This window comes from Cynoglossus semilaevis, unplaced genomic scaffold (assembly GCF_000523025.1).
Source record: "Cynoglossus semilaevis isolate Cse_v1.0 unplaced genomic scaffold, Cse_v1.0 scaffold476, whole genome shotgun sequence".
Taxonomy (NCBI): Eukaryota; Metazoa; Chordata; class Actinopteri; order Pleuronectiformes; family Cynoglossidae; genus Cynoglossus; species Cynoglossus semilaevis.
The window spans coordinates 56,845-78,775 of NW_007585116.1; the positions used below are offsets into that span (position 1 = coordinate 56,845).

The window sequence follows — 21,931 nt, forward strand, 5'->3', positions numbered from 1 at the left end:
TGTCAGAAATGTTGTGTGGTCCCCACTATTTAAAAATATATAAAAATACCAACAACTAATACCTATCAGTAATAACCCACCATTTAGGAAAAACGATGGCTCTCTGACAAATATAACATTGAGCAAGACAAGACAGGATGAGATCAATAACATAAAAACGAAAAAAATAAATAAAGAGATTTAGCCCTAGAGGGAGAAGCCGAAATAAGAAGAAGTCTTGAGGGAGTGCTCTGCACTTGTAAGGAGATCAGTGGTCATCCAACCAGAGGGTTGTGGGTCAAATTCCAGTCTCCGTTAGTTAATATACAGTACAAGACCTAAGCTCTTCCAATAGCTGAAAGGACACATTTGAGTGGTGTTTTTTTTTCTTCTGCTGACCACATTCAAATAAATGTTTATAACATACATGTTATAATGGCAAAATAATTCTATAATATAAAAAATCAGACAATAATTTTATCTGATATGCGTTATCTTGAACATGAAAAAAAATGGGTTCATCAGCCTTAGATAGTCACCGTCTTATCAGGAGGATGAGCACAAACAAACCTGGACTTTAAACCTGTTCTTTAAGATACAATCAAAAGGAAGACTTCAGAAGAGAGAAAACAATGTGTAATTAAACCTGACCATAAATACAGATCTAACTTTATTTTATTATCATTTATATATATATATGTGCAATAAAAACACACGCAAATCTATATATAAAACAAAATGCGGATATTAAATCAGTAGAGATCACTGTAAAAACCACTATCAATAAGAAATAAAACAATAAAGCAGTCACCCCCCCTCGTAGTGCACACCAATAAAGTAGCACAACAGTTTCACTGGCCATAAAGGGCTGACGTTCCATCCTCATCAACAGCCCGAGGCTGAGCGTGTGTTAAAATGTTGTTACTTATTAAACACAACAATCCCGATCAAAGTTCCTCGGCTGCAGTCGCTGCTGTCTTGGCGGACATGTTGACAGCGGCATCGGGGGGGACGCGTTGATCTGTAGAACTTCAAATGGCCTCCGGGGACAAACTGGGGGCGACTGCCGTGCTGATCGGCCTATTGGCCACACTGACGGTAGAGAATCTTTAAAAATTAAACATTAAGAATTTATTTTTCGAATTTTTTTTTTTTGCAAGTGTACTAATACTGTCTCGTATTTCTGTTTTGGTGCAACAGGTACAAGCTTTTCCAACATTCAATGGTTGGTTGGATTCACATTTTTTGATTAAAAAAAAAAACATGAAAAAAGATGTTTTCCGTGCTTTGACCAACGTGTGTCCACAGGAGATAGTGCTGATGCGGGAGAACTTAGGGACGACATCCCTGACATAAACAGAGGTACTACATTTAAATCCTGTCTGTATTAATGAATAATTTAAAAGGGCATGTATGTATATTTACATCCATCTAATTTTATTTATTTTTTACTCTTGTTCAAATATTAGGTTTAAACCACTTGTTTGAAGGAGACATTGCAGGGAATGTAAGTACAGTGAACCACACGCTGTGTGCTACAAACTCTTTCTAAAGCACATCATTAGCCTTATTTGTATTGGAACTACGTTAAGTGCATGTCCCTATGGAAATAAAAGTATTTTCTGTTCTGTTCTTTAGCCAAGAAGAAATGCAATCCTTGACCAAACAAGTAGATGGAAGTTCCCCATCCCATATATCTTGAACGATACTTTAGGTACAGTCGACACATTTTATAACTAAGACCAAAGATAAGACAACACTGATTAGAATTCTCTGTGTTTCTGTAGAACTGAACGCTAAAGGTGTGATCCTTCAGGCGTTTGAGGAATACCGCCTGAGGTCCTGTGTTGATTTCAAACCATATGAGGGAGAGTCGAGCTACATCATCTTCAAAAAGCTGTCTGGGTGAGAGAGCTGCAGGATGACCAGGGAAATCTCTGCCTTCACTGTGAAGGAATCGAACATGGGGGTACTCTGTGCCTTCACTGTGAAGGAATCGAACATGACGGGAGGAATGACGATTTTTCTTCATTTTCATTCAGATGCTGGTCATATGTTGGTGATTACAAGGTGGGACAGGAATTGTCCATCGGAGCACGATGTGACACCAAAGCCATCGTGGAGCACGAGCTCCTCCACGCTCTGGGTTTTTACCACGAGCAGTCTCGGTCAGACAGGGACAACTACGTGAAGATCTGGTGGGACCAGATCGAAGACGGTGGGTTCAAATCAAGGCATCTTTGTTTGAGCATAATGGAGAAGAAAAAAAAAACATAAATACGTGCCCTCTAGTGGCTGTCAGTGTGAATATAAACATGTGAAATTATAAATTTTAATATACAGTATAAGTGTGAAAAAGTATAAGTAAAAGTGTGTATTATAGTCTGGAAAATACAGTACTTTATTTTGAAAACATGAAAAAATTTAAAACAGACTGTACCACAAGAGGGAGCCAAAGTATGACCAGTTTAAAAATCATTGGTCTATTGTGGTTTGTTATGATTAAGCAACTGTACTGAACTACCTTTAGTAGTTGACATAATAACTGTAATATCTGTGTATTGAAGTACAACTACTCCTCCTCACAGGTAAGGAGCACAACTTCAACAAGTACGAGGACGACTTCATAACTGATCTGAACACGGCCTATGACTATGAGTCCGTCATGCACTACAGGCCAAAGTCTTTCAACAAGAATGAGAGCATCCCCACAATCACCACCACCATACCGGAGTTCAATGACATCATTGGTCAGAGACTGGACTTCAGTGCTGTGGACATCACCAGGCTCAATCGCATGTACAACTGTGGTAAGTGATGTCATCAAATGTCAACCGTTATTGTTGAAAATCATACAGTATGATGTGAAATCAATACCTAAAGCATTACGTTTTACTTAATTAGTGTGAAAACTATTAATTATTCACTGCAATTAGTAGTAATATTTCCCCCCTATAGGGCACCAGATTACTACAAAAACATTTTTTTAAAGCTTAGCATTCTTGAAATTCTATTTTGTCTTTCTTCAATTCCTGCCTTGAATCAGTCTTGTGTTCAACTAAACAGGTCAATCATTTTATGATGTGTACATTGTGAGTAAATTGAAATTGGAGATCTGTACATAGATGAATAGATTCAATTTGAAACTCTTTGTTACATTATTTAACGATTAATAAAACATTCAATTTTTATTTTTTACATTAAAACCTTTTATGAGACAAATACGTTTCTAAGACTTAATGTTGGTGTCTAGTGAACTAAAAATGTTTGTTACCAGCCAACACACACACTCTTCTGGACCAGTGCTCCTTTGAGTTGATCAACATCTGTGGGATGATCCAGAATGAGAACGACAACGCAGACTGGGTGCAAGTACTGAGTAATCCTGCGGAACCTGACAATACCCTGGGGGGGCGCTGCAGAGGTGAGACTCCATCTCTGACATAAATGAATCAAATGTTAATCATTAATTATAACAGGTAAACGTAGCATAATTGTAAATTCAAATGAAATAAACCTTTATTCCTCTGTAGCACCTTTTTTAAATTAACATTTTAAAGTCAAATATAAGCATGTTTTTAAACATTTACAGCACATCGTACACCTCTTTTTTTTTTTTTAGATTCTGGATATTTCATGAAATTTGACACATCTTCCGGTGCGGTCGGGAAAAGTGCCTTGCTGGAGTCACGTATTCTTTATCCCAAAAGAGACGAACAGTGCCTGGAGTTTTTCTACAAGATGAGCGGAGCTGCTGGGGACAAACTGGTGGTATGGATAAGGGCTGATGATGGAACAGGGACTGTGCGTCATGTCAGGAAAATTCACACCATCACTGGTAATTCACCTTTTCACATGCTAATATGTATATATTTTTCCCCATTTTACTCATCCTAATGTCTGCTTTTCAGGCGATGGAGATAATGCTTGGAAAATAGTTCACGTCCCTCTAAAGATGACCAAAAAGTTCCGGTACTTCTTCCAAGGCATCAGAGTATCAGCTAGTTCTTCGGGAGCCATCTTACTTGATGACATCACCCTCAGAGAGGCCAGTTGCCCGAATGCCGTCTGGCAAATCCCCAATTTCACTGCGCTCCTAGCTTCTACAGCTCCTGGCGTTGCGCTCAAAAGCCGGTGCTTCTACAACTCTGAGGGTTACTCCTACAGTATCGGTGTTTACCCCAATGGAAGGAATAAAACATATGAGGACTATGTTGGCTTGACCTTTCACCTCTGCAGTGGGGAAAATGACGCTGTGTTGCAGTGGCCAGCTGAGAACCGGCAGGTGACCGTGGTAACCATGGATCAAGACCCGGATGTTAAACTTCGGATGTCTAATACAAGAAGCTTCACCACTGGTAGGGCTGTTTGGTTTAATGCCTGGTTCTTTGGGTCATACAATTTGTACGCTAACCTCCACCCTGGGGGTAGAAATGTAGAAGTAGATGTGAGCTATACGGTTAACAGCCTAAGTCACAAACCTCCCAAGTCAATAGACATTATTTGTAAACTCCTGGGAAACATTATGCGAGATGACCCAAAAAAAAACCCTCTTGCGACCCACCTGAGGGTCGCGACCCAGTCTTTGGGAAACTGTTAACATCAGTCAAGGTCAGAGGTCCCCTAACTTTTTTGTACTGCAGACCAGTAGTACTGCACCATAATTGAAGGGTCATTACCTTTTTAAAATAAAACATCTTTTAGATTTTATTCTGTTAACATCAGTCTGAATGACCTGTTGTTTTGGAACATTCCCAGATTATCTTCTAATGAAAATAGTACAGGGATATGACTGGATTATTTTTGAATGAAGTAAATTAGTAAAAGTGAAGTACATTTTTTCACTGTGTCCCACTGCGACCTGATACCATAGACCTATGGACCGGCACCGGTCCCTGAACCAGGGGTTGGGGACTCCTGGTATAGGCTACATGTGGCCCTTTTTGCACCTGGGGTGCTTGTAATATCCACATGCTAAGGTCTTACTGTACATTGTTATGTTAACTGAGTTCCTCTGCAGCCTGTCAATAAGCCAATACAGTTCTTACACATTCACTTCAGTTGTGATTCATATTGACTTATCTTCTCGTTCTAAGACAGTTCCACTCGCTGGAACAAACCCACGAATGACTCAGGAGCAACGTGGGACGAGAGCTGTCGGTGCTACCGTACTTCAGACTACGGCTGGAATACCTTCATCTCCCACACACAACTGCACAAGAGAAGTTTCCTCAAGAACAACGACCTCATAATCACTGCAGACTTCAATGGTAAAGCCCAGGCTTCTCTATTGTTCGTGTCGCTGCAAAAATACTACACAACACGTCAAAGAAGCTCTTTTAAATTTCATAGCCTGTTGTTTTGATAGATTTAACACACCTGATCAAGACTGAGGTGCCCGTTAAAACAGCCGCTCCTAAGGCTGACATCAAGCATGAGGAGCTAGTCGGTGAGACGGAAGTTAAGCCACTGGCTGTGAAACACAGAGAAGCCCGTGGAGTTGACCCCTGTCACCCCAACCCCTGCTTAAATGGAGGCGTGTGTGTGGAGAGAGAAGGAAAAGCCTCCTGCAGGTCTGTGTGTTTGAGTGTGTCTATTAATGATGATAATAATGATAATGATTTATTCATCGACTTTACTAAAAGGAAGAATGCTAATGCCATAAGTCGCACCAGCCACAAAAAGCATAATGAAGAAAAAAACATATCAATTGGTCCCTATAGTATAAGTAGCATATATAATAATAATTATAATAATTAATAGCCCTCTAGTGGTTGTCAGTGGGAAAACATGTACATTTTCAGTCGTACACGAGTAGCAGATACTGGTACACGAGCCTAATACACGAGTAGCAGATACAGGTACACGAGCCTGGAGTGCCCTCTAGTTGTTGTCTGTGTGATTATAACAAACATGTAAAATTATATATTTTAAATTTTTAAGTCGCACCTGAGCACAAGTATAAGTATAAGTCGCAAACCCAGCCAAAGGATAAAACAACTTTCGACTTATAGTCCGACTTATGTTCCGGAAAATACGGTATGCAAGTCCGAATTAGCTAACTGTACTGTTGTCATAAGTCACGTTTATAGCATTGTTACTCGAAGAACCAAGGTAATGTAAGCAATTGGTCTCATGAAGTTTGTTTGATCAATCAGACTCTAGTTTGCCGTACTCAGTATCCTATTTTTTTTTCTGCTTTTTTAGATGTGCTACGACCCAGACAACCTACTATTCTGGCAAAACATGTGAGGAACTCAAGACAGACAAAGGCATCCTGGGAGCTCTGATTGGAGGTGCAGCTACGACTGTAGTTCTGACCCTCGCCGTCTTGATTGTCATCAAGAGAGTTAACCACAACAGACGTTAGAGCAGAGGTACAGAACCCTTTCTCAGACTAGGATCCACAATAATGATGAAATAAAATGATATAACTCACATTACAACAATATGAACTCAATTAAAAAATAAAACAGTAACACTTTAGCTTACTAAAGCAGACAGTCCACCACAGATGTGTTTCCTATGTCCACTCCAAAAATATGTTTTGGTTCAATAATACTACAGGAAACCCTACTTAACAAGGACTTTTTTTTGACAATCCCTGGATATTCGGCCTGGATTTTATTCCAAATATCCAAAATACTGTTTTAAGAGGTTGTTGTAATCAAGTGAGAGATTTTTTTGTTTTTATAACATAATAAAACATTATTAAATTAATTATCAATAAATATTAAAAATAAATATCATTTTAAAATAATGTTTTTTTATGTTTACTACACAGGTGGGTGTCAAATAACATGAGGACATTAATCAACTAGTGTTGTCCCATGTTAGCTTATGTTAAAATTATTATTTTTTCTTAAATTTTAAAACTAAACTTAACGACTTCAATGTTGAAAACACAATGCATAGTGTTTGCAATCCTCATGTCAAAATAATACAAACAAGCCAGAATCATCCGAAACCATCACTATTATTTATTTATGCAAGAAAACAATATCAACGAAAGACTTTACAGTCCTGACCTATATTTATGTGTCTGAATATACAAATTCCTATTCCATATCAAACAGTGTACACTTGTATAGACTTAAAAAATCGTCATGAGAATTATTGCGTATTAAATTAATACGCTAAAACCTATTTTAATATCTGTGTCTGTCGTTCAACAATCTATACATTTTCGTGAGTAAAGAACCCCGTTTATAAGACAAAACAAACCTATAGACATTTTTACTGTTACAACGTGTGTCAACAATAGAAATAGAGTAAATGGTTGGTGAACAGTCGAGGAGGGAGGGGCTAGAATGGAGAGCGTTACGTTCCCGCCACATCAGAAGCGAGAATCTAAAAAAAATTAAAGGAAAAATAAGGACAAATTAGTAAAACATACTGTTTACTATACCCTCTCAGGACTTTCATTTTTAGAGGTAAAGTGACCAACTGTCCCGCTTTACGTTGTATTGTACGACAATTTAAGCCTTTGTCCCGCGTCAAACTGAACATTTTGTCCCACTTTTTAATTCGACATTACTTAATTGAAAATAAACTATTTATGTGGCTTGCTGTCTATGGGCAGTCTATCAGTGCAGTCCATAGCAATGATAGGCTACTTAGTGGATAACGCGGTTGCTGACAGGCTGAGCGGTGTGTCAATCAAACTGACTGACTCGTAGCAATCACACGCGCTAGCATCTGAAAACGTAGCGCGCGCAGTTGTTTTGACTGTTAAGTTGCCTATGTGTAGCGTGCCGAAGAAAGACGACGCCATTTTTGACTGAGACCGCTGGATAGAGGTTCTGAACTGGCGTTCAGGAATTGGTGTGAAAACGGCTTTTCTGTCGGACATGGTGGTGGAAAAGAAGATGGTGGTTGCACGTGAGTAACAACAGAAAATATCCAGAAATGCGTAGTATTTTTTCTGCTAACCAAATGACACAGTTGTTTAAAATTACCGCGGTAGAAGTTGTCTAGTCAAGGGTGACTCTACAACGATGCAGAATCTGTTTGGTGCCGCTGGAGTACAGTATTTCTATTTTTTATTTTCATATTTTCGTCACAGACCCTTTTAGGTTTAGGTTATGTCTTGGGTACTATAGAGTTTTTGTTTGTTATGTAGGGGTAAGAGGCTCCATGCTTCCTGGAGGTGGTCACCCTTGTTACACGGCCAAAGTCACATTTTCTGTTTGACATCAGTAAACCCACAACATTTCACATAAAGTCAAATTTATGATCGTACCTGGACACCATCATCACATTCTTTAATGTTTGATGAGAAAAATCTTTACCTCCTAAATACATTGAAGAAATATTAAGATGGGTTTGGAAAAACTTGGAATTAAATTAGTGTATTGGAAATGGCTGTCAATTAGTTACATTTTTTAAATCCGATTAATCTCAGAGTAGCTAAAGATTAATCATGATTAATCATGGTCAAAATTAATCGTGATGAATTACAATTGATTGAGTGTTTTTTCTGTATATTGCCTTGCATTGATTGTGTATTAGGGTAACGATAATTTAATATTATTATTAACGTTGGAATTATTTGCTACATAGTGTGCGCCTGCTGTTTCTCATAAAAAAATTTTTTTAAAAAGAATCTGACTAATCCTTACAGATTAATTCATGTGATGAATGTGTTGACTTTGACAACCCTAGAATTGGAAAGCAAGAACTCTGCTCACTGAATTGTACAGATGAACACCACTTTTTATACAGTCATGGTAACACAGTCAAAGTGTTATGCAGCTGATGAGTTAACCACTAACCTCTCCTTTATCATTGTTTGGTGTGTGCAGTTGAAGTTGTAGGCTTGGTGCTGTCACTCGGTCCTGTTTTACCCTAACAGAATAGCAAACACTAGTGATGCACATATTCAATTTTTGTAGTTAATGTCAATAACAACAATAACAATAATAATAATGGTATTTATTAATATTATTATTATTGTTGTCATTGTTAAATTTTTTTTAGTAAACATACCTTTATCAGTTTAATCAGTTCCTCTCGGCTCTGTAAGTAAAAATGCAAAAAAGAAAAAGATAAATCATTTCAGTATTACATAAGAAAGTTTATCAGTGGTGTGGATTTTTGCTCACCTTCTGCTCTGTCAAACACCCTGTGATCAATATAAATAACCCCTGTAAGACACACAATAAAATTATTTTTCCTAGTTCCAAATTTAAAACATATTTATAGACACACACAATACCACTACATGAATGTTTGTTTGGTGTGTTGCTCTAAGTTACCTGGAAGCTATTGAGGATGACAAACATATATTCAGCTGGAACATACAGTGGATCATCAGCATTCAGCATTTGCAGAAGAAACCCGATCCCCCATGTGATTCCAAAAACTGGCGTTAGAAAGACCACCACTTTGAAAATGCTTTTGGCCGCCTGCTTTTCGCTTGCCTTGCTATCGTCCGGGACCGAAGTCTTCAGCAGAGTAACAATGACCACGAACATAGAAAAAAGATTTGTGAAAGTGATGGTTCCCACGGGGATAAGGAAGGGACCTTTCAAAGAGCCTTTCAAAATCTAGCCAGCACGACTTCCTGTCGTAATAATTCGTGTTGGTGTATTGGCAATGCAAATAACTGAATCCAACAATAAGAATTGGACAAACGTAGCCCACAGTACTGGACAGGAACATAAACACTCTTTTCCTCAGCGGGCTGAAGACAAAGATGAGCTGATGGACCAGCATGACACTCATGCAGAGCATCCAGCTGAACATGGCCAAGTAAAACAAGTGTTTGCCTATAGTCATAAAGAGGCACAATTTCTCTGAAAGTATGTCCGGAGAGGTGGTAGCCAAAAAACAGATGTCGGCGAGCAATCTGAATGTGGCAATGTTCACCAGTGCCGTGTGACGGAAGTGTGAAAGGTTAGACTTCACCACAGCAGACCAGACTAAAGCCTCGATGATGAGGTAAATCACTAAAGAGCAGAGCGACACCGCGAGGCCAACAGTGGTAATGACATCCAGGATAGGGTTGGGTGTGTTGCCTTTCGCCATGAGCACCGAGAACGATGTCAGGTGGTTGCACTGGCAGAGTGTATGGTTGTCACTGCTGGTTTTAGCGCTGCATCCTGCATCTGACCAATCCAAGCGAGCTGTATTCCAGAAGACGCAGTATGCATTTGTGGAGTCATATTCATTGGGAAAATCCAAGGTAATATAGAAGGATGAATTTATGATCTGCTCTGTTGTGGCTATGATTAAGGCATTACTAAGAGGGCAGCTTTCACAAAAATTATTATTTAATTTATCCGTCAGATTTTTGACTGAGACAGTTTTTAGCACAGTGTTTATTCCGTTGAGCTTTACACTGATGTCGAATACTGATGTAGTGCAGTCGCTGCCTGTGCACACTTTGAAGTCCATGTTTTGACTGCTGATATTTCTGACCTTGTCCAGTTTGATATTTCTCACCAGATTTTCTGTAGAATTGAGGAAGAGGGATGACATTTTATGGAGAACGGAAGTGTTGACTGGTTTCCAGGGTGTGTTTAATATGTTGCTTGATACATCAACAAAGTCCTGAAAAGAAAGAAAATAGTACACTTTAGAACTTTAATCACACAATGGTGAGATGAATACCATGTATTTGCTAGGTTGCATTTCCTCAACCATTACTTTGAATAAACCAGGAAGCATTGAAGTATTTATCTTGCTTGATTGAAAAAAATATACATTTGCAGCAGATAAACATTGCTAGATTATCTTTAAATGAAAAAGTAAAGGCATATGACTGGATTCTTTTTGAATGAAGTCAATTAGTAAAACTGAAGTACATTTTTTCCACTGTGGCCCGGGACCAAATTACCTATGGACCCGGCACCGGTCCCCGGACCAAAGGTTGGGGACCCCTGATTTAAGACACTAGAAGTAAGTTCTTAACATGGTGTAGTGTTCTTAGATGGAAAATTTTAAATAATATTTGATGGCAATGGTCTTCTTAACTGAAAACCTGTGATTGTTTTTGAAAGAGTGGAGAGTACAAAGCTTTGAGAATGAGAATAGTTGTTAGTATCTTACATGTAGGATAGTTTCGTTTAACGTAGTCTTTTGGGATGCGTCGCCCATCACATTTAAAATCTCAATTGAAGCAGTGAGGTCAGCTATAACGTCGCTATGAACAGTCGTGAAAGTGGTAGCATTCTTAAGACCTTTAAATATATGCACAGCCAGCTCATTTGTCGCCCCAAGTCCCATTTCAAAGTTCTGGAAACAAAAACGCACAAAATACATAGATGAGAAATGAAATGCCAATTTAATAGAAGAAAAGTTTTCATCTTCGTTCTTTTCTCTCTACAAAGTCCAATATATCCACTATCTAATCATGTCCGTCCTGCTCACTCCCACTCTTCATCTCTGTCACCTACAACCCAACCTTTTGTCTATTAGACAGTGTATGTGTCTCTAAACTTTACATCATAACACGTCTCACTAGTGCAGTGGTTCCCAAAATGGAGTCTAAAATCTATAAAAGCTGCTGTACTGATTTCCGCTGTCTTCTCCCTCCATTCCACCCTGGCGTCTCCTCCTTTGTTATTTATTCTGGATGGTTGACTTTCTTGTACACTGTTATTTATTCTGGATGGTTGACTTTCGGTACTTTAACTCATACACCTTTACTACGTTGAGTCTTTGGAGCTTTATTTTCCCATGTATTCTGTTTTGCTTCTGCCGACTTTCATTACTCTCAGCTCCAAAACAGACCTCCACCTCTTCTGATTTTCTGCTCCCTAGCACATATCATCTGCAAACATCATGGTCCATGGAGCCTCCTGTCTGACCACATCTGCCAACCTGTCCATCATCATAGCAAAGACGTTGATTGGATCTGATTTAACTGATTTAATCACTGATATAACCCCGCCCCTAACTTGAACCTATCTGTCACTCTGCCAGCACATCTATCTACCGAGTTGCTGGACTTACTACGCCTTACAGTATATACTCCTCTTCCACTCCTCACATATTCATATTCTCACCAAAACACTCATTCCCATAAACCGACTTTTCTTCCATATTTCTATAAATTCCAGAAAAATAATTTCACACTCACCACAGCTTGTTTAAAAACATCATGTAGTTTTTTACTGACACAGTGGTTGTACACAGGCTGCCAGACCCTGTTCTCACAAGTTCGAGACTTATATCCAACTGTTTCAGGTGTACATGTTGTATTAGTCACTGTCTCGCCATTTGGAGTTTTGGGCCAAAAACCATTTTTTTCTTCCGCAATGCAAAATTTTTCACCCACTAGAAAAAAAAAAGGCATTTGCTGTTAGAAATAAAACCAGAGCAAACACACGTGTCACAGTGGTTTATCACAAATACAGAGGTCCTCAACTTACGTCGGGGATCCGTTCCTACTCTACGTTCCGCCAAACAGTAACACAATTTTTGTTAGTCGGAACTCACATACTCTACATCAGTACCTATGTCACTCACCTACGCTACACAGTGGTACCATCGTAGTCTAGGACATAAAAACATTAGTAGAGTCTGAATTACGCCTGGGCATAATGAAGGGCAAAAAGTTCCCAAAAAAACAAAACAAATGAAGAAAAGCGAATGTAGCAAATTAGCGCCGTGTGACTACGTATTTGTCCGCTCCGATCGCCAACTACTTACGGTGCAAACTAGTGTACAAGTTTTACAAGCGACTTAACCACAAAACGCTGTAGGTCGAGGACGTTGTAAGCAGAGGACTCCCTGTATATCAAACGGTATTTGTGGTTGTAACTTTGTTTAGTTATTTAGTCAAATGAACATTTAAGTACATACCATAAATGACTGGAATTTCTTGTTGCTTACTCTTTGGTTGTCCCTTGCTGTTTTTAAATGTTATATTTGCAGATTGTGCTTGTGTTGTTCTTTGGCATTTGATGTTAGCCGTGGCGCTGTGGACCACATGGCCGTCATGAGCTATCAGATGAATGAAAAATAACAACATAAGACTTTTGACATTTTTCACGGCCAAGTCAAACTTGTGTTGGTCATCCGTAATGTCTTACATGTTTTGGATATTTCACTGAGTTTTAGAACTGAGGATTGCCAAGTCACGTTGTAAGGCTCCGCACTATTTGTGATGTTGACTGTGATGTTGGAAATGACGTCAGATGTATCACGGCACTGAACAGTAGGAGGGTTGAATTTCATGTGGATCTCTTCAGGCAGCAGGGCTACAGTCAACTCCGTCTCAGCCACATATTTGACAGAGCCGGAGATGAATCCACACTCGTACGTACCTACAGAGGGCATCCAAACAAACTTAACTTTGGGAACTTAACTTAGTTATTCTCGTCTTTCAAACCTCCACGTGTGCTTAATTTTTTTTTTCCCCTTCAAAGAACAATTTGTTCAACCTAGTTTAAATCTTTGATGTTTGAATTGTATTATTTTATTATGTATTTTAACATCATTTGTACTTTACTTGCCTGCCCAATCACCTGTGACTTTGTTCAGTGTCACAGCCACACAGGACTTGTACTCGGTGGTTGCACAGCTGCGGTTCAGTCTCACCACGCTGCCATTGCTGAGCTCAAACGTTTTGTTGAGTTTGGTCATGTACCAGCTACTTTGGTCTGATTCCAGCTCAGATGTGCAAGTCAGTGTTGGGCTGGACTCGTAGCACACTTTAGACTCAGGAGAGACTATGTTGACCGTGCCTTTTTGATGATGCACAAATGAGATACAGCAAAGCGTTATCATTTTCAAAGTACAAAAAAGAGACGGCTTTCTTGATCATCACCTTACCTGTTGGTAGTAAGCAGCAACAATGTATTATAGTAAAACAGAAACGTTTATTTAAAGCTAAAGTGATATGAAATATAGCATTAATTTCCCCAAAACATCAGTATTATTAGTGATTGATTTTGGTTTCTACTCGTGTGTATTTTCACTATATTTTCACTTTTGATGAATTTTAAACATACAAAATCATATAACATTAAATATACATAAAATAATAATACATATCTAATATACTTATCCTTATTTGCATGAAAAAAACGGACTTATTGTTATTTATAGTTAATTAGGTTTTGATTGTACTGGCTCACTTGATTAATCTAATTAGATTGTGTGAAACAAAATGAGTTTGACACCTCTGGTTTAGGGCATCATCTTTATAGAATTTGTACCTGTGGTAGATACACCCAGCAGGTGGCAGTATTGTATTTTTCAATAATAAAATCTGCCCTTTAAAGGCGAAGAAGAAGCTATATACTGTACGTTGATACAACATATAAATAGATTGTAAATTGATATAAGTATTTGCTCCAGTACCTTTCAGTGGTACAACTGAAATGTGTTAATTTTTCGGGTCTTCAATTCAATTAAATGTTATGGAGAAGTCACTGAAAAATCATTGCTAAAAATGGAATCAACTTTACTGCTCATGCCAAATTACCTACCTTTAATGTCGACATGAATAACAGCGTCTAGACTGTTTTCCACAGTCATGATAATGCTTTGAAGTTTGGAGGTCAGGACCGTGGAGCTGACGTGTGCCTCAAAGCCAGTGACGTGTGCCAGACTGTAGGAAGGTTTTGCCATTGTAACAAACAAAAATAAAAAAGATATGCAACAATTTTTTCGTGAAATATTTACCATGCAAATAGTATGTTACCTGTTTTCAGTGCGGTTCAGGGACTTATATCCATTCAGTTGCTTAAACTGGTTTTTCATCTTTAAAAGCAGCAGAGGGATTAATAAAGTTCTATCTATCTATCAGAACCATTCATTCATATCTTACTAATGTGCTGACCTGTTATTGCACACGGTCAGTATTAGAAGGTCACATAAATGTACCTGGGCAAATTTTTCACTGCTCCAAGTGGATGATCTCAGTGTAGCTTTTCCAATGATATACACTGTAGGAGAGAAACATCAACACTGGTTAGTTGTTTTCTCAACTGAATATTTGTACACATGAACCTGTTGTTCTTTGGCAAATGTTACGAATATCAGGTTCCGATTCAGATAGCCGTATGTAATTTAAAAGTTAGCTAAGATAAGTCGGGCTAGGTTTGATAACAACAACATAAGTTAGGTTTGATAACAAATATTTCTGAACATAAATAAATAAACACTCCAAAATAGTTTCAATTTCAAAATCAAAATCACTGATCATCATCTGCTGGCAAGGTAGGCATGCTACTGGCTACTGTATAGAACAGGCATTGGCAAACCATTTGGCTAACGTGCCACAGTGGGTTCTAAAATTTGACAGGGCAGGCCAGGTCAAGAAAATGCTAAAACACTTGAGCTTTTTGTACTCCATTTATTGGAAATGTGTGCATTGCAGGGAAAAGGCAGAAGTATAACGATAATATGAATTGATTATGTAATTTGGACAGATTTGGCGGGCCTGGTTAAAAGGACAAATGGGCCGCATCCGGCCCTCGAGCCATAGTTTACCCATGCCTGCTATAGAAGCACTGTAGAACATAGTACATGCATTATAGTTTCAATGTTACCGTCGACTTTTGGGATGCAGAGTGGTATTATATGGGATGCATTTAGATTACAGGGTTGGTCATTGCAACAGCCGTTATTGTAGCACACGTCATTGGTCCAAATGTATTCCGAAGAACAGTTGCAGTAAAATACTCCATTACTTATGACACATTCTAGAAAGTCAAGCACAAGTCATTAGATACAAAGACTCAGTCGGCAGGCATTTCATTTTGACATCGGTTAGACAATGTTCTCATGTTTTTAATCATGGACTACACAACAATCATTCTCAACTGGTGGGTCGCGACCCAAAAGTGAGTTTGTCCTTAACACCACTCATTTACATCATGGAAGAAGATGTGATATGATTTTTTTTTTTAGGATAAAAAAAAAACCAAACAGTTGTGACGCTGTTGGGAACTAATCCTTATTTTAATTTAAAATATGATTAACAATAAAACCTCTTGAAAAGAGCTAAATGTCAAACAAAAAGACAAATTGACAAAACAGATATTACATAATATGGTAATATGGAGCCGATAATATTGGACATCCCTACTTTTTTTTCTTGATGAATCTCTGTTGTAAGTTTTTGATACATATACAGCATGTTATATCTAATAATATGCTCTAGGTGGCGGCAGTGCTTATTTTATGTAGACTCACAAAGACAAACTATCCACAGTCTAATACCTGTTACCACTTGGTTGTCTAGAAGATCCACTGTGTATAGTTCTCCGTTGTTGTTCACCTGGACGCTGGTATTCAGTATTGACTGGACAGTGATTCTGTCCAGGGTGACGTTTGTCTCCACCATCAACTCAGCAACGTAGAACTCCTCTACGACATAGGATCGATATGCGTATATAACACAGCGTGCTCTCAACGGAACTTTTTGAACAACCGAGCTAAACCAACGAAGGCTTTTCCGTCGCTGACTTATGATGACGATAACAAGTTATTAGAAATGACAATATATTTGTATTGAACTTGTATAGATCTGTGGCATGCAGACATGCAGTATTAGTACGTTGTTGTTTAATCTGTTGATTTTTGTCCATTCTAGTTTTGGTGTATTGGATATAATGTCTTACCTGCTGCCATGACCTGTGATAACAACAACAGATTTTTTTCAGAGTGTGTATATATACACATATATACTTATACACATCTGTGCTTTAAGTTAAGTAAAAATAAAGACAGGGGACCTTTACCGGATAGCAAATGTACATCGACACCATCAGAAACATAAAGGCACTGGAAATCATTTTTACCCTGTGAAGTATAAAACAAAGAGCAATGCGACGGGCTCACGTTAATGCAAGAATGTAAAAAAAAAAAAATATTATTGTTCGTGTGGACAGAATTGCCTAACTGCATTGTGGTTGTAACACGTTGCTTTGCTTATGTTGCTGGAGTTCATGTTACTGTATGCAAATAATTCAAATACATGTGGTTGGGTGTGGTTGCTAACATAGATATTCATCAGTATTTATGTATAGAAAACATGGAACAAGTTTAGGAACTGTTATTTTATGGACAATAGCGCATTTCTCACAAGTTGGGTCTACTGTTCATTTTTCACCAAGAAATATCTCTTTCTTTTCATTTTCAGGTAAATACAGATGGGGCAGAGTCTCTGCAGATGAACACAGAATGGTATGTGTTTATTATTGTCTTTTTTTATTTACGGTAATGTAATTAGAGAAACGAATAGATAAGCAAATATATAATCTACATAAAAAAAAACTCAAAATGAGGCAGTTGCATTGATACTACATAAAAACTGTGGAAATTGAAATCCTTGTATCCGTGTAAGATTGTCAAGAAACCAAGAAAGGCCAGAACACCGTAAAAATATATATGAATATATAATATATATGCATTTTCTTCTAAGCGTGTTTCACAAGCCAGAACTGCATAGAGTTTTTTCTTCATAACAAAACATATTAATATAGTATACTTAAAATACTCTCTGTATTTGCCCTAAAGTAAAGTTAAAATTAAGAAAAACTATAGTTTTTTGGTGTGTCAACTATTGATAACAGTAATATACTGTACTAATAATTCTCAGAAATGACTAAAAATGCACTTGTTTGCCCTACAATACATAGCAATGACCTTTTATATGGTTTATATGGTAAATTTAGAAAAAAATATACTTTTTTACATCAACCATTGATAACAGTAATATACTAATAGGATTCAGAAAAAGTATTCCAAAATAAAAATCTCATAAATTAAAAATAAAACCAACTAATTTGCATTAAAATACATAGCAATGACATTTTTTATGGTTAAAATCCAGAAAAATTTAACTTTTTGTTTTGTGTATGTATTTGTTTATCCACTGTCTTCTTCCTTAGGTTTCTATTTTGAATTGCGATATTTACTGCAGTAGTCTTTCCTTATTTTTCTAAAATATGAGTTGGTTCTTTGTGGTTAACAGTCAAATGTTATATTATTTGATTAAAATATTAACAGTTAATAGTAAATATGAACTATTTAGATTAAAATAAAAATCCATGTTCAGTTCCTACCTTGGTTCGACGTCGGTGATTTACCAGGTTTTGCCACAGTCAGGAAGCGACCTCAGGTCTATTTAGGTGTTCATTATTGTCAGACTGTTTTAGACCGGACAGGCTGTTTGTTTGTTGGTGTTTCCAGCAGTGCAAACAATGTTGCCCTGTCTTTTGTGTAAACCATTTGCATATATTGCCACAGAGGTTGGTGCATGCACTGAAGCGTGTAGGTTTCCGTTCGTATTTGTCTAAAAACAAATGAAATGTTCTTCAGAAAGTCACTCCAGAGAGACTGGTTTCTTCTTTAGCCTCATCTAGAAACCTAAACAATTCTTTTACAAATTTTATTTAAGTCACCAATCACATTCCAAGAAAGAAGAATAATAAGACGCATAAGGCAAAATAAGGTACATAAAATGTCATGCAAATGATTATATTTATATCTTTTTTATTTATATACATATTTATCAATTGGAATTAATATACTTTCACTTATATAACCAGGTTAACACTAAATACTCCCCTTTTTAATTGAAATATTTTTATTGAAATATTTATTCAGTTGAATTTCTGCCACCTAGTGGTCTATTCACATACTTCAGGTGCATATTTCATCTCTGAAATAATTTATTCTACTTTTTCTTTCTTTCTTTGTTTTTAACAAGTAATCCATAGCGATAGGTATCATATACTTTGCGTCTGTCATGTTTATTGTCATAATTGTCTGTAACGATGACTCATATTTGAGCCTTTTCATGGTATTCATCTTGAGGATGGTAGTCCTGCGCTAAGCCTGTTCAATTTGCCTAATAGTCCGGCAAAGCAAACTTGTCACCGTGATGCCAACTGCTGACGAAGGAGTGCTAAACTTGGGTAACTCATTTGATTGGCAAAATAAAAGTATCAATTTTGCATCTGCTTTGACGACATTCTCAGTCATCCCACTCATCATACCCAAAGCAGTTAAGTAGAGCTCAACAGGACTGTGCTGGTTTCTCCAAGACATTTCAACTCTCATCCAAGAAGCTGTGGCTCATTGGACATTGGGGGGAAAAAACTGTTTGCGATTTTCTCAATCCATATTTTGGCATTTTTATTGACACTATTTTAAAAAATTCGTCAAACCTTATTATCATAGACCAGTGGTCCCCAACCTCGGGCAGAATAGGTCTACTCCGGCCGGTAACACAATACATTATTGTTAAATTTAAACCCCCAAGATAGCAAAATGGACAACAAACAGAAAGTTTTTTTAGTGCAGGGTAAAAAAGTCACTGAGGGAACAGACAATTCTAGGAGTTCGCCGCGCATAATAATAATATGAAGGGCTCTCTAATGAGGCAATAAAGCCTTTAAAACGGCTTCAGTTAATTTAAAGACCAAGCGTTCTGGATTAAAAGACAAGCACGAGGTTATGAGGACACTGCTAATAAAATTGCATACACAGCGGTACGAGGTTACGAGGACGCTGCTAATAAAATTGCATACACAGCGGTTTAACACTTGTATACCCATTCTTATACCTGCTGTATCATCTTATTTAGTTGTATTTATCCGCAGCACCTTAAGGACCGGTCCATGAAAAAACAAAATCTGACATTTAACCGGTCCAAACATAGCATTATTTTTTTAAAGAATAATATACTTTAATAATGTCTATTTAGGTTCATGTAGTAAAACTTTGCTTAGTCATCATGGCTTCTCTTCTTTTTTTTTTTGGCCTCTGCTCCCACTGTAGCTGTTCTGCAGGGCAAGGTTCCAGGGCGTTATGGTGGCCAGTAGACGGGGTGGCATCCTCATCACCTCTGCCGCGACTACTGGAACTGCTGGACGTCGTTCCTCAACCCGTCTGCAGTAGCTACAATCAGCCTCCTCACAGGGCCGACGTGACAGGGCATCCGCATTGGCATGGAGACGACTAGCTCCGCAGCTCGGTGATGTTGTTTGGAACTGGCCACTCCTTCACAGTAGACACCCCAGCACCACTGAGGATGTGCCCCAGCTCTGCGGACAGCTTGGAAGACCTCACGTGAAACCGGACAGAGCACCAGCAAAACTCTTGGCGTGTGAGAGGAGATCATCTTGGTGGACGACATACTTGTTCCGAAGAATGTCAGCCAAGACCTTCTCCAGCAGGCGTTTAAAGGTCGCAGGTGCGTTACATAGGCTAAAGGGAATTACTCTGAACTGCCACAGCCCTTGCCCAACGGTAAAGGCAGTCTTAGTCATATAGACGAAGGTCAGCGGTATACACACCCAGGCTCTCATTCTCTTTTCTCTTGCAGCTGTGGAGATTATCATTGGCATCGTCTGCAAAGCTCCTACAGCCAAAGCGGCGCTTGATTGCAACTGGCCAGTTCAGGTAAGAGATCTCTGATGTGCCGTTCGCGAGTGATTCGTTTAATTCGAACGTATCTTTCATATTACTTGTGAGTCCCGAGTCAGATGAAAGATTTGTTCATATTGAACTCACAAATCATTCTCTGAGAATTAATCACTCAATCCTCACTCCCGCGAGTAATCAGAAGGCTCTTGTCGGTTCCATTTTGTAGTGGTTAGCACGCCTGCCTCTGAAGCAAAGAGCAGCCAATCCTGGGTTCAATACCAAGAGAACCCACGTGCTTGGCGCCTGCTGGGGTCAGCATATCTGCTGCTAACACAACAATTTCCCCATATATGGGATCAATATAGTACAAATTTATTTATTTTTAATGAGTGAGTGATTCATTCTCAGTGTCTGTCCTCAGGTACTCGTTCTTTTGTCACGTGACACCCCGACATTAATTTATTTATACATAAAAATCGTAATTATGACATAAATTTAATTATTAATGTGAAAGAATCTGTAGATCCGTAGAAATTTTGTAGAAATTATTTAATAATTAAATAATTAATAAATAAATAAATAGAGTAGTCGATTTATATATTATTATATTATTATTTATATATATTATTTATATTTATTTATAAAAAAAAACTGAAATAAACAGAGAACATATGAGAAAAACATTTTAGATCTTCAATCACGTCAATCCACTAGGTAGTAGGTTTCAGGTGCAAATTTAATATATTGAATTTTTTATTTGCATGCAATTAACTCAGTGACATAAACAACACAAATAAAAGTAAACAAGTATGTGGCTTCATGATAAATTAGAACAGCTCAGCTACAAGATACAAAAGTGCAAAACAAAGCTTAGCGATGCTTCAAAACTTAGGGACATGTTTTGGAAAATATGTACAATTAGGTATTAAATTGTCAGTAAATATTTTAAAAGCAACAATCATAAGCAGTCCAGACTTAATGACGTAATTAATGGTTAAAAAGTAATCGAAACAAAAATTGGGCAATCAAATAATTAGGCTGTGTAGTGCAATTAAAAATCAAAGTAAGGTACAAAATGCTAAATAAAAAAATGTATTTAATTGTGAAATACCATGTTAATCATTGTGTTACAGCTGCTACTGTACAATAGAGAAAAAAGGGGATTCAGGTCAGGTGTTCGTAACGTGAGATGTGGATTCTTGAGACGATATATTGTAACCTGCTGAAGACAAAAAAAACCAAAATGATCAAAATTGGATTAAACAGCATGATAATATTTAACATTTTTATTTGAGGAGGCCAATGACTATGACTTTACCTCTCCTCCGGTTGGAAAAAATACCACCCAAGCCACTTGACGAGTATCCAGCGGTGGTGCTCTGAAATAAGCATATATTCAGGGAGCTACATTAATGTAAATGTTAAAATAGAACATCAATATTTGACATTTATTAGTTTAGGTAATCAGCTGATTTCTTCTGGTTCTTTTCTTACCCGTGTACCGCTGGATGTTGGCAACACTCTTGCCATTTCTGTCCAGACCTGACAACAGTCATGACACAGAATGAGAACATTATATAATTAATATATACTTATATATTTATATGTATGTATATAT

General features: G+C 37.7%; 3 protein-coding genes across 6 annotated transcripts in view; 1 reads left to right on the top strand and 2 right to left on the bottom strand.

Annotated features, from left to right (window-relative positions):
* The first annotated feature begins 47 nt into the window (after positions 1-47).
* Positions 48-7,122, top strand: mep1a.2 (meprin A, alpha (PABA peptide hydrolase), tandem duplicate 2). The gene is made up of 14 exons (XM_008337242.3): positions 48-1,077; positions 1,180-1,204; positions 1,288-1,341; positions 1,449-1,486; positions 1,618-1,693; positions 1,767-1,884; positions 2,022-2,197; positions 2,568-2,789; positions 3,257-3,403; positions 3,602-3,817; positions 3,891-4,337; positions 5,076-5,249; positions 5,348-5,552; positions 6,187-7,122. The coding sequence occupies exons 1-14, from the start codon at positions 1,015-1,017 to the stop codon at positions 6,347-6,349; spliced, it is 2,124 nt and encodes a 707-aa protein (XP_008335464.1). The 5' UTR covers positions 48-1,014; the 3' UTR covers positions 6,350-7,122.
* Positions 7,123-8,579: 1,457 nt separating this feature from the next.
* adgrf3b (adhesion G protein-coupled receptor F3b) lies at positions 8,580-16,733 on the bottom strand. The gene is given in 14 exon segments (XM_025053675.1): positions 8,580-8,826; positions 8,968-8,997; positions 9,084-9,125; positions 9,237-9,501; positions 9,503-10,533; positions 11,032-11,217; positions 12,065-12,283; positions 12,663-12,717; positions 12,980-13,280; positions 13,443-13,673; positions 14,421-14,542; positions 15,437-15,651; positions 16,142-16,399; positions 16,680-16,733. Coding segments are annotated over 14 exon segments (3,072 nt in total). The 3' UTR covers positions 8,580-8,763.
* A 4,199-nt stretch (positions 16,734-20,932) lies between these two features.
* LOC103398580 (adhesion G protein-coupled receptor F5-like) overlaps positions 20,933-21,931 on the bottom strand; it is a 43,915-nt gene continuing 42,916 nt past the window's right edge. For 3 of the 4 annotated variants that reach the window (XM_025053681.1, XM_017030798.2, XM_008337243.3), the window contains 3 exons: positions 21,808-21,855; positions 21,632-21,692; positions 20,934-21,535 (listed from right to left, as the gene is read on the bottom strand). In XM_025053681.1, coding sequence (XP_024909449.1) covers positions 21,483-21,535; positions 21,632-21,692; positions 21,808-21,855 — 162 coding nt within the window. In that variant the 3' untranslated portion in view covers positions 20,934-21,482. Of the gene's footprint in view, positions 21,536-21,631; positions 21,693-21,807; positions 21,856-21,931 lie in introns of all 4 variants that reach the window. The other variant, XM_017030799.2, reaches the window with a different exon arrangement.

Coding starts and splice junctions, on each gene's coding strand:
- mep1a.2 (XM_008337242.3), top strand. CDS start 1,015: ATGGCCTCCGGGGACAAACTGGGGGCGACTGCCGTGCTGATCGGCCTA. Junction 1,694..1,766: donor TATCTTGAACGATACTTTAG/GTACAGTCGACA, acceptor GTGTTTCTGTAG/AACTGAACGCTAAAGGTGTG. Junction 3,818..3,890: donor GAAAATTCACACCATCACTG/GTAATTCACCTT, acceptor TCTGCTTTTCAG/GCGATGGAGATAATGCTTGG.